The 12,533-nt window shown below is 48.6% G+C and overlaps 1 protein-coding gene across 3 annotated transcripts in view; it reads left to right on the forward strand.

The window, feature by feature from the left end:
* The window catches only part of LOC139538965 (alkyldihydroxyacetonephosphate synthase, peroxisomal-like), a 45,137-nt gene that overhangs the window by 17,787 nt on the left and 14,817 nt on the right, over positions 1 to 12,533 (forward strand). For all 3 annotated transcript variants that reach the window (XM_071341565.1, XM_071341564.1, XM_071341566.1), the window contains 7 exons: positions 866 to 946; positions 1,997 to 2,122; positions 2,451 to 2,559; positions 4,929 to 5,056; positions 5,647 to 5,698; positions 9,497 to 9,573; positions 9,688 to 9,800. In XM_071341565.1, the coding sequence (XP_071197666.1) occupies positions 866 to 946; positions 1,997 to 2,122; positions 2,451 to 2,559; positions 4,929 to 5,056; positions 5,647 to 5,698; positions 9,497 to 9,573; positions 9,688 to 9,800 (686 nt within the window). The remainder of the gene's footprint in view (positions 1 to 865; positions 947 to 1,996; positions 2,123 to 2,450; positions 2,560 to 4,928; positions 5,057 to 5,646; positions 5,699 to 9,496; positions 9,574 to 9,687; positions 9,801 to 12,533) is intronic.

A 12,533-nucleotide genomic window follows, 5' to 3' on the forward strand; every position in this document is an offset into this window, starting at 1 on the left:
GATTGACCATCATCTTGAACTTCTTCTATTTTCTTCTATTTTCTAATAATTGCGCCAACAGTTGTTGCCTTCTCACCAAGCTGCTTGCCTATTGTCCTGTAGCCCATCCCAGCCTTGTGCAGGTCTACAATTTTATCCCTGATGTCCTTACACAGCTCTCTGGTCTTGGCCATTGTGGAGAGGTTGGAGTCTGTTTGATTGAGTGTGTGGACAGGTGTCTTTTATACAGGTAACGAGTTCAAACAGGTGCAGTTAATACAGGTAATGAGTGGAGAACAGGAGGGCTTCTTAAAGAAAAACTAACAGGTCTGTGAGAGCCGGAATTCTTACTGGTTGGTAGGTGATCAAATACTTATGTCATGCAATAAAATGCAAATGAATTACTTAAAAATCATACAATGTGATTTTCTGGATTTTTGTTTTAGATTCCGTCTCTCACAGTTGAAGTGTACCTATGATAAAAATTACAGACCTCTACATGCTTTGTAAGTAGGAAAACCTGCAAAATCGGCAGTGTATCAAATACTTGTTCTCCCCACTGTAAATACAAATAATTTGTAGACTGCAATTGAGCGCAAGAATCCGAAACAGATATAATATTTGACTAAAACATAATAATTTCAAACGTTGCTAACATTTGTATATGATCCCCTGTCTCTCTATTATTTGTGGGAATACTTGAACAGATTTCTCAAATTAAAATCACATGGAGCTGATCTCCAGGTGTTTTTCCAGTATTTTATGTACAACAATAAAAACTCCATAAAACCACCGGCGGGCCACCAGTTGGGGAACCGTGGTCTAAATGACGTAAGCAGTGAAATGTAATGATCTCATTAGTTTTGTTTTTTGTTTTTATCTGCAGAACCGCATATTGTGGATCGACGAGAAGAATTTAGTCGCCCACGTTGAAGCTGGCATCATCGGTCAGGATTTGGAGAGATTAGTAAGTGCCTTGCCCTCATAAATACTAAACCATTTCATGCTGAATGATCTCCCATGAAAGGGCTCATTGTTGTTAAGTATAAGTATAAGCTGTCTTCTACAGGATCTTTCACCTGTAGCCTGCCATGCCTCTCCACCCTGGGCTAATGGTTTCCAGGGAGTGCAGAGATCCTATGCTAGGCAGGTCTGAGTAGGAGAAGAGGTAACTACGTTAGAGCTTGAGGCTCGGGCAATGAGCAGATGGCACCATCAAGCTAATTTCTAAAGATTGAGAAGGAGGCAGTGTTTGACGTGAAGGAATGCGTGCTCTGCGTCTCAAAGGGGCTCCACCTTTGCATATAGAGGGGCCATTTTGACGGAGCAGATGGCTCTGCATTAAAAGCTGCCTGTCGGGGAGAGCAGTGCCATGAACGCACGGCCTGACTCCTCACATCACCTGGAAAACGGGAGACATTAGAGTAGGCCATTCCTGCCTGCTGCTGGGGCCCAGCACTGAGACCACGGGCCCAGCACTGAGACCAGGGGCCCAGCACTGAGACCAGGGGCCCAGCACTGAGACCAGGGGCCCAGGCCACATCTGAAACGACTCATATTTTGACTCCCCCCTTTCATTTTTTCTTCTCCTCCATTTATAATTTGTGGTTAATTTTAGGATGTTGTAAAAAAATGTATGGTGTCATAAAGCCCATAATTTGAACATAAAAGCCCCTTAACAAACCCATAATTGAATCCAGTGGTGGAAGAGGAATTTGATTGTGATTTGGTTTCATATTTAAAATTCTTGTGGTTTTAGTGGTTTACACCAGGAGTTGGGTGCACGTTTTGGTTTTTGCCTCAGCACAACATGGCTGACTCAAATAATCAAAGCTTGATGAGGATGATGAGTTGGTTATTTGAATCAGCTGTGTAGTGCTAGGGCAGAAACCAAAACGTGCACCCATGGGGATGCCAGGACTGAGTTTGGGGAAAACCCTGATTTACACGACGTAGGTCTAAACTCTGCTCCTATGAATACTGATGAGTGTTTCTTTGTCACTCTCCCTCTCCCCAGCTCAATGAGAAAGGCTACTGTACGGGGCATGAGCCAGATTCCATGGAGTTCAGTTCGCTGGGCGGCTGGGTGGCTACTAGAGCATCAGGCATGAAGAAGAACGTATATGGTAACATTGAGGACCTGGTATGTTCCCTCTCTGTGACTAACTCTGATCTTACTGGGTGATTTGTAAATGGACAAAAGGTTGTAACGTGAAGTTGCAGGTGCGCCCATCAAAGCACACTTGCGTCATGCTAATGTATGGGAACCATTCTATTTGGATTTCTTGTGACGAAGGAGCCTGCTTGTTTTGTTTAAGCTCTGCCAATGATTGACAGAATTTAGCCTTGAATATGAACTCAGCAACCGAAATAGCACTTGTTTTAACCTGGCTATTTCGTCACTCCTCTCTGCTGTGATTTAAAGTCAAGCTAAGTGACTTGAGCTGCCATCTTGTTTGTGATATGTCCAGGTGATCCACTTGAAGGCGGTGACCCCTCGAGGGGTGATTGAGAAGAGCTGCCAGGGGCCACGCATGTCCACTGGGCCAGACATCCACCACTTCATCCTGGGCTCAGAAGGTAAGACTCACCTCAACACTCCTCCCAGGGATCATGACTTCAACAAGATTGTAAGGTGACCCTATCTGTGCAGTGTGTATAATGTAATAACCTGACTGGCTAACTTCATCCAGGGTGGGAGAAGAGATGCAGTTATGGGGGGGGGGTATTGGTTTTGGGCCTCTGTGTCATGCCTGTCCTTGTCCCCCACCTCTTCTGTCCCACCCTGTCCTAGTGAGAGCCCAGTGACAATGCTGCCATATGCCAGGTTGAGGAAGTGCAGGGACTCCTGGGAACTGCAGTGTTCAACAGCTGTGGATACATGCGCCTAACATTTACATTACATTTAAGTCATTTAGCAGACGCTCTTATCCAGAGTCACTGGAAGCTGTTTACTGACTATACACTGGGAGCCGGGCAGAGCTCTCCATCTGGACTCATTACAATGTATACTTAACGTACATCTGCTAATGAAAGCCGAACTAGATGTATTTCATTGAGTCCAATCATTTTTTTTTTTTTTTTAATGACCTTCAAATCAGGGACACAAATAGTTTGAAGTAAATCGGTCTCTCTCTCTCTCTCTCTCTATGTCTGTCTCTCTGTTCTACCTCCACCACAGTGTGGGTGTGACAGGCCCCCTTAGAGGAGGCCCAGGGTATGTGATGATGATTGAGTCACATCATTACTGTGTGAATTCAGAGCGAAAATAGTTCAAGACAGTGTATGGCTCCACTTGACCTGACGATATGTAATTGTTGTGGATATTTTCTCATAAGTCAACATTCATAAACACTCTTAAGTCTTTAGGAAAACATCTGTGTTTTTTTAATGGAAATAATTTAGTTAAAAGTAGTGCACTACGTAGTAGGGAATAGGGTGCCATTTTGTACACGGAGAGCTTCCTCTTGGTAGGGAGGATTCCACCTGTCACTAAACCAAGGTGGAACATAACCCATAAAGCGGCAGACACAATGGGTACTCTGTGGGGTCAGGGGTCATGCTGGGAGCCCTGGGTGACGTGACGAGGACTTGGTGTCCCGGGACTTCCCTTGATATGCACCTGTTTTTTATTTCCTTAAACCCCCAGGCGATACATCTCACTGGTCTCCTGTGAGCAGCATGAAACCAGATAACGGGAGAAAATTAACATATACTGTGGTTAAAACGACGGGGCACTGCCAGTGAGGTAGTGGTTAAACCAACGGGGCACTGCCAGTGAGGTAGTGGTTAAACCAACGGGGCACTGCCAGTGAGGTAGTGGTTAAACCAACGGGGCACTGCCAGTGAGGTAGTGGTTAAACCAACGGGGCACTGCCAGTGAGGTAGTGGTTAAACCAACGGGGCACTGCCAGTGAGGTAGTGGTTAAACCAACGGGGCACTGCCAGTGAGGTAGTGGTTAAAACAATGGGGCACTGCCAGTGAGGTAGTGGTTAAACCAATGGGGCACTGCCAGTGAGGTAGTGGTTAAAACAACGGGGCACTGCCAGTGAGGTAGTGGTTAAAACAACGGGGCACTGCCAGTGAGGTAGTGGTTAAACCAATGGGGCACTGCCAGTGAGGTAGTGGTTAAAACAATGGGGCACTGCCAGTGAGGTAGTGGTTAAACCGACGGGGCACTGCCAGTGAGGTAGTGGTTAAAACAATGGGGCACTGCCAGTGAGGTAGTGGTTAAAACAACGGGGCACTGTCTGTGAGGTAGTGGTTAAACCAACGGGGCACTGCCAGTGAGGTAGTGGTTAAAACAACGGGGCACTGTCTGTGAGGTAGTGGTTAAACCAACGGGGCACCGCCAGTGAGGTAGTGGTTAAACCAACGGGGCACTGCCAGTGAGGTAGTGGTTAAAACAACGGGGCACTGCCAGTGAGGTAGTGGTTAAAACAACGGGGCACTGCCAGTGAGGTAGTGGTTAAACCAACGGGGCACTGCCAGTGAGGTAGTGGTTAAACCAACGGGGCACCGCCAGTGAGGTAGTGGTTAAACCAACGGGTCACTGCCAGTGAGGTAGTGGTTAAAACAACGGGGCACTGCCAGTGAGGTAGTGGTTAAAACAACGGGGCACTGCCAGTGAGGTAGTGGTTAAAACAACGGGTGGGTAAGCGCTGATCGCCTTTCTCAGTGAGCTAAGTAATGCTCTCTATACTTTCAATGCATTTTTCCGCAAAAGATGGGTAAATGTCACGCAAAATAAAAAAGGTGTGTCAACGGTTTAGATGCGCTTGTCCTTCTCTACACCACTGGTCATCACCAGCCCAAACCTAAAGGCTGCTAGGAATGTTAAAGCATCATTTTAAGTAACACAATAAAACACAACCAATGTCAGGCTATCGTTTTAAAACCATTCTTGTATGAGAACCTTTTGGTTTCTGTAATATGTGTTTTCCCCTAGGAACCCTTGGTGTGGTTACCGAGGTAACGATGAAGATCCGACCAATCCCAGAGTACCAGAAGTATGGCTCGGTGGTCTTCCCTAACTTTGAGGCAGGCGTGGCCTGCTTACGAGAGGTTGCCAAGCAGGTCAATTACATTTCCGTCTTGTGTTTGTACGGTATGGTCTTTCCTATTGAAGACCTCTGTAATACTGACAACATTTAGTTCACGTCTATCCAATTACATTAAAAAGTGAGTTGTAGTTGTGATATTTAATCTTTTGGTTATATGACAGTATGTACAGTAGCTAAACTATGCAGATCAATGATATATTGTAGTGTACAAACAAAGTGGTTGGGTTGTGATTGGCAGAGCCCCAATTCTGGGAAGGGATAAGGAAGCCTCTCCCGCTCTGATTGGGTAGTGCTGAAGCAGCCATTATCGATGACTGCATGCGTATTGTTTATGCAGCTCCAATCCTTGGTTAATACTGTGGTTTAGCTTAACACACAATGAGCCCATTTTGAGCCCTGGCTTGTCATGGACGTATCCACACACTACCAGGAATATCTACTCGTGTCTCGAGGTTGTGTAGCAACTGTTATTTCAAAGGTTTTTCCTCTCAGTTAAGAAAGGTAATGCAGATCAATACTTCACCAGAACAGTGTGTGGGATGGGGAAATGTTTACAATGTGTAACACATGCTCCTGAATTATTTGTATTTATTTTTCTCCCAGAGGTGTCCACCGGCTTCCATCCGGCTCATGGATAACAAACAGTTTCATTTCGGTAAGTCAACATCATTCTGAACCCTGCCATTTGATCTCTGTAAAGGAACCGTTTGATACAATGCCTTCAGAAAGTATTCATACCCCAAGACTTATTCCACATTTTGTTGTGTTACAGCCTGAATTCAAAAGTGATTCAATTGTTGTTGTTTTTTTCTCACCCATCTACACACAATACCCCGTAATGACAAAGTTTAAACATGTTTTTAAAATGTTTGCAAATGAAATGCAGAAATATCTCATTTACATATGTATTCACACCCCTGAGTCAATATATGTTAGAATCACCTTTGGCAGTGATTACAGCTGTGAGTCTTTCTGGGTAAGTCTCTAAGAGCTTTGTACACCTTGATTGTACAATATTTGCACATATTTTTTTTAATTGTTCATCCTCTTGTCAAATTGGTTATTGCTAGACAGCCATTTTCCAGTCTTGCCATAGATATTCAAGTGGATTTAAGTCCACTGTAACTAGGCCACCCAGGAACATTCAATGTCCTCTTGTTAAGCAATTCCAGTGTATATTTTGCCTTGTGTTTTAGGTTATTGTCCTGCTGAAAGGTGAATTTGTCTCCCAGTGTCTGTTGGAAAGCAGACTGAACCAGGTTTTCCTCTAGGATTGTGCCTGTGCTTAGCTCAATTCCGTTTTATTTTTATCCTGAAAAACTCCCTAGTCCTTGCTGATGACAAGCATACCCATAAACTGCAGCCACCACCATGCTTAAAAATATGAAGTGATACTCAATGATGTGTTGGATTTGCCCCAAACATAACGCTTTGTATTCAGGACATAAAGTTGATTTCTTTGCCACATATTTTTACGTTTTACTTTAGTGCCTTATTGCAAGTAGGATGCATGTACATGCTAACTTCTTTCACTCTGTCAATTAGGTTAGCATTGTACACTAACTACAATATTGTTGTCCTTAGAGTTTAATGACTGTGATGGGAGAAAACTAACTATTTAAGTCACCAATGGCCTCATGGTGAAATCGCTGAGTGGTTTCCTTCTTCTCCGGCAACTTAATTAGGAAGGACACCTGTATCTTTGTAGCGACTGGGTGTATTGATACACCAGCCAAAGTGTAATTAATAACTTCACCATGCTCAAAGGGAAATTCAATGTTTACTTTTTTTTATTTTTAACCATCTACTAATAGGTGCCCTTCTTTGCGAGGCATTGGAAAACCTCCCTGGTCTTTGTGGTTGTATCTGTGTTAGAAATTCACTGCTCGACTGAGGGACCTTTCAGATAATTGTATGTGTGAGGTACAGAGATGAGGTAGTTATTCAAAAATCACTTATTGCACACAGTGAGTCTAAGCAACTTATGTGACTTGTTAAGCACGTTGTTACTCCTGAAGACTTTTGAGGCTCCCGAGTGGCGCTGTGGTCTAAGGCACTGTATCTCAGTGCTGGAGGCGTCACTACATACCCTGGTTCGATCCCGGGTATCGCAACCGGCCGTGAGTCCCTTTGGCCCAGCATCGTCCGGGTTAGGGGAGGGTTTTACCGTGGTATGCCGTCGTTGTAAATAAGAATTTGTTCTTAACTGACTTGCCTCGTTAAATAAAAAAATATATAAAAAGACTTGCCATAACTAAGTTGAATACTTATTGATTTAAGATTCTTCAGCTTTTAATTTTTAGTTAATTTGTAAACCTTTTGGAAAACTTAATTCCACTTTGACATTATGGGGTATTGTGTGTAGGCCAGTGACGACAAATCTCAATTTTAAATTCAAGCTGTAACACAACAAAATGTGGAAAAAGTCAAGGGGTGTGAATACACAGGGCCTTCAGAAAGTGTCTTTGTATAAGACGGGAGCTCAGAAGTGAAGCCATATTCTGACTGCTCTCTGGCTCTGCCTGTGCTTGGGGCTGACCTTATTTTCATTTCTGATTCCTTGACTCTGCCGTTCTTTTTTTAAATTGGCCTGCTTTTTGTGTGCGTCTCTTCACCCAACTGGAATCCATTTGAGGAAAGACCACTGCATTGGCAGCGTTTCTTCACAATGCTTTTTTTCTTCCGCCCTCTGCTGCGTTATTCTGCCCTCTGCTGCGTTATTCTGCCCTCTGCTGCGTTTTTCCGCCCTCTGCTGCGTTATTCCTCCCTCTGCTGCGTTATTCTGCCCTCTGCTGCGTTTTTCCGCCCTCTGCTGCGTTATTCCGCCCTCTGCTGCGTTATTCCGCCCTCTGCTGCGTTATTCTGCCCTCTGCTGCGTTATTCCGCCCTCTGCTGCGTTATTCCGCCCTCTGCTGCGTTATTCCGCCCTCTGCTGCGTTATTCCTCCCTCTGCTGCGTTATTCCTCCCTCTGCTGCGTTATTCTGCCCTCTGCTGCGTTTTCCCGCCCTCTGCTGCGTTATTAGCCCTCTGCTGCGTTATTCTGCCCTCTGCTGCGTTTTCCCGCCCTCTGCTGCGTTATTAGCCCTCTGCTGCGTTATTAGCCCTCTGCTGCGTTATTCTGCCCTCTGCTGCGTTATTCTGCCCTCTACTGCGTTATTCTGCCCTCTGCTGCGTTATTCTGCCCTCTGCTGCGTTATTCCTCCCTCTGCTGCGTTATTAGCCCTCTGCTGCGTTATTCCGCCCTCTGCTGCGTTATTCTGCCCTCTGCTGCGTTATTCTGCCCTCTGCTGCGTTATTAGCCCTCTGCTGCGTTATTCTGCCCTCTGCTGCGTTATTCAGCCCTCTGCTGCGTTATTCTGCCCTCTGCTGCATTGCATTGAGTTCAATTGATTGTTATTTCACCAGTGGAGTAGCTAGTTGCACGCACGACTTGTGGATTGAAGCCTGGTGGGAAAATGACTGGGAACAATTTAAGCAGTGGTTATATTGAAGTTTTACAATATTGTTTCTTGAGGTCTGGTGGAAGGAATCCGGCGTTGGTGCCAGACATCTTTGTAAAGTTCTTCAGTCCCCTGGGATCTCATTACGCTCCCTATATTCCCACTTCTTAGCTTTAAGCAGGCAAGATGAAGCTATTCGGTTTCTCACTAATATCTTAACCTCAGTCAGGGCTCTATGATAGGACACCTTCTTGGGCTTATTAGTGCCTTGTCCTCCCTTTTTGAATCACCCTGTCTGCTGAGTGAAGGGGTCTGCTGTATTTCAGAATGGGACAAGTAGTATAAAATACAGGGCCACGTATCTCAATACGCTAGTTAGATGAGAATGGCAATTAAATGCGCATTAAAGAGAGCGGGAAAAATGTACCCACTGTATGTATAATCACCCTCTCTTTCTGGTCACTGAGTATTTCATTAAAGAGTGATGGCTGCAGGACACCTAAAGATCCACAATCAGATTTAGAATGGAAACAATGAGGAAGTGAAGAGACTGAAACCGAGGGGAAGGAATGAGGTGTTCAGACTCAGGACTCTATCCTGTTGTGATTGATAACCATCCCATCAGCTCCAGACCCTCATTTTTGCTTGTCCACGTCCGTTTTCTGTGTCCGATCAGAAACAAACCAAAACGTGCGGTGGCTGAGGAAGACTGATATAGTGTCAAGCCCGCGCCCCCATTGGAAAGCCGCTGATTTATTGTCCCCTACTGGTTACTCGTCAAGTTATTCACGTTACCATTAATTTTCCTCCGTTTCTTTGTTCCCAAATAAATGTGACTGCTGCCCTGTTGGAGTCCTGGAGGGAACAGGGAGGAGATGGGCGGGCTAAGTGAGACCAAATGTGTGAATAACTGACATCAGTGGGTTCTTTTTAACCGTATTGTCCAAAAGACAGAGGTCCACTTGGCTTTGAGTTGAGGGACTTGACCCTCTCTCTTTTTCTATTTCCACAGGTCATGCCCTGAAACCTCAAGTGTCGTCCATTTTCACACATTTTGTCGAAGGGTTAAAGAAGTTCTACATCACCAAGGTAACGCGTTCTTAATGCTTTGGCATGAATCTTAACTCCTCATTTTTCTCTTTATGTAATTTGTATTTTTTGGGGAAAGTGTTAAACAAATGGTTATTTCCCTGTTTACCCCAGTTGAAAGGTTTCGACCCCCACCAGTTGGTGGTTGCCACCCTTCTGTTTGAAGGGGACCGCGAGAGGGTCCTGCAGCATGAAAAACAAGTTTACGACATCGCAGCAACATTTGGGTAAGTTGGTGGAAATAGGTGATCTATCAACTGGAGAGCGATTCTCCATTCAATATGTCTTCTACTGAAGCTACAACAGCAACAAACCTGGGTTCCTCTTTGACTTCCCCTACATGTTCAATTCTCTTACACACGTGGAATTCAGGAAACTCTTTGCCCTTCGTAACAACCCTGTAGACAACTGAAAGGCAAAACTAATTAATATACACAAGTATGTGTGTGTGTGTTGTCCCAAAAGAATCCGTGAGTAGGGGCTTGGTAGTGAAGCTGTGCTGAGAAGCCCATGTCTGAGTTGCCTGAGGGCTGCTGGGTTGGGCCCCAACCCGCCAGGAGCCACACGGTTCCACACCATTACAGAAGAACCAGATCATACTGTAGCAACTCACTCCCTCCGTCCCTGGACACACCATCCTAGTTTCAAGTTTTATTAGTCGTATGTACAGGACATGCGTGGTGTACACCGTCCCGACAGGACACGCGTGGTGCACACTGTCCGACAGGATACGCGTGGTGCACACTGTCCGACAGGATACGCGTGGTGCACACTGTCCAACAGGATACGCGCGGTGCACACTGTCCGACAGGATACGCGCGGTGTACACTGTCCGACAGGATACGCGTGGTGCACACTGTCCCGACAGGATACGCGTGGTGCACACCGTCCGACAGGACACGCGTGGTGCACACTGTCCGACAGGATACGCGTGGTGCACACCGTCCCGACAGGATACGCGTGGTGCACACTGTCCCGACAGGATACGCGTGGTGCACACTGTCCCGACAGGATACGCGTGGTGCACACCGTCCCGACAGGATACGCGTGGTGCACACTGTCCCGACAGGATACGCGTGGTGCACACCGTCCCGACAGGACACGCGTGGTGCACACTGTCCCGACAGGACACGCGTGGTGCACACTGTCCCGACAGGACACGCGTGGTGCACACCGTCCGACAGGACACGCGTGGTGCACACTGTCCGACAGGATACGCGTGGTGCACACTGTCCCGACAGGATACGCGTGGTGCACACCGTCCGACAGGACACGCGTGGTGCACACTGTCCGACAGGATACGCGTGGTGCACACCGTCCCGACAGGATACGCGTGGTGCACACCGTCCCGACAGGATACGCGTGGTGCACACCGTCCCGACAGGATACGCGTGGTGCACACTGTCCCGACAGGATACGCGTGGTGCACACCGTCCCGACAGGATACGCGTGGTGCACACTGTCCCGACAGGATACGCGTGGTGCACACCGTCCCGACAGGATACGCGTGGTGCACACCGTCCCGACAGGATACGCGTGGTGCACACCGTCCGACAGGACACGCGTGGTGCACACTGTCCGACAGGATACGCGTGGTGCACACCGTCCCGACAGGATACGCGTGGTGCACACCGTCCCGACAGGATACGCGTGGTGCACACTGTCCCGACAGGATACGCGTGGTGCACACCGTCCCGACAGGACACGCGTGGTGCACACCGTCCCGACAGGACACGCGTGGTGCACACCGTCCCGACAGGACACGCGTGGTGCACACCGTCCCGACAGGATACGCGTGGTGCACACCGTCCCGACAGGATACGCGTGGTGCACACCGTCCGACAGGACACGCGTGGTGCACACTGTCCGACAGGATACGCGTGGTGCACACCGTCCGACAGGACACGCGTGGTGCACACCGTCCCGACAGGATACGCGTGGTGCACACCGTCCCGACAGGACACCCGTGGTGCACACCGTCCCGACAGGACACCCGTGGTGCACACCGTCCCGACAGGACACGCGTGGTGCACACCGTCCGACAGGACACGCGTGGTGCACACTGTCCCGACAGGACACGCGTGGTGCACACCGTCCCGACAGGACACGCGTGGTGCACACTGTCCCGACAGGATACGCGTGGTGCACACCGTCCGACAGGACACGCGTGGTGCACAGCGTCCGACAGGACACGCGTGGTGCACACCGTCCGACAGGACACGCGTGGTGCACACCGTCCGACAGGACACGCGTGGTGCACACTGTCCCGACAGGATACGCGTGGTGCACACTGTCCCGACAGGATACGCGTGGTGCACACTGTCCCGACAGGATACGCGTGGTGCACACCGTCCGACAGGACACGCGTGGTGCACACTGTCCCGACAGGATACGCGTGGTGCACACTGTCCGACAGGATACGCGTGGTGTACACCGTCCCGACAGGACACGCGTGGTGCACACCGTCCGACAGGACACGCGTGGTGCACACCGTCCCGACAGGATACGCGTGGTGCACACCGTCCGACAGGACACGCGTGGTGCACACCGTCCCGACAGGACACGCGTGGTGCACACTGTCCGACAGGATACGCGTGGTGCACACCGTCCCGACAGGACACGCGTGGTGTACACCGTCCGACAGGACACGCGTGGTGTACACCGTCCGACAGGACACGCGCGGTGCACACCGTCCCGACAGGATACGCGTGGTGCACACCGTCCGACAGGACACGCGTGGTGCACACCGTCCCGACAGGATACGCGTGGTGCACACCGTCCCGACAGGACACGCGTGGTGCACACCGTCCGACAGGACACGCGTGGTGCACACCGTCCCGACAGGACACGCGTGGTGCACACCGTCCCGACAGGACACGCGTGGTGTACACCGTCCCGACAGGACACGCGTGGTGTACACTGTCCCGACAGGACACGCGTGGTGCACACCGTCCGACAGG

The sequence above is a fragment of the Salvelinus alpinus genome, chromosome 14 (assembly GCF_045679555.1).
Source record: "Salvelinus alpinus chromosome 14, SLU_Salpinus.1, whole genome shotgun sequence".
Classification (NCBI taxonomy): Eukaryota; Metazoa; Chordata; class Actinopteri; order Salmoniformes; family Salmonidae; genus Salvelinus; species Salvelinus alpinus.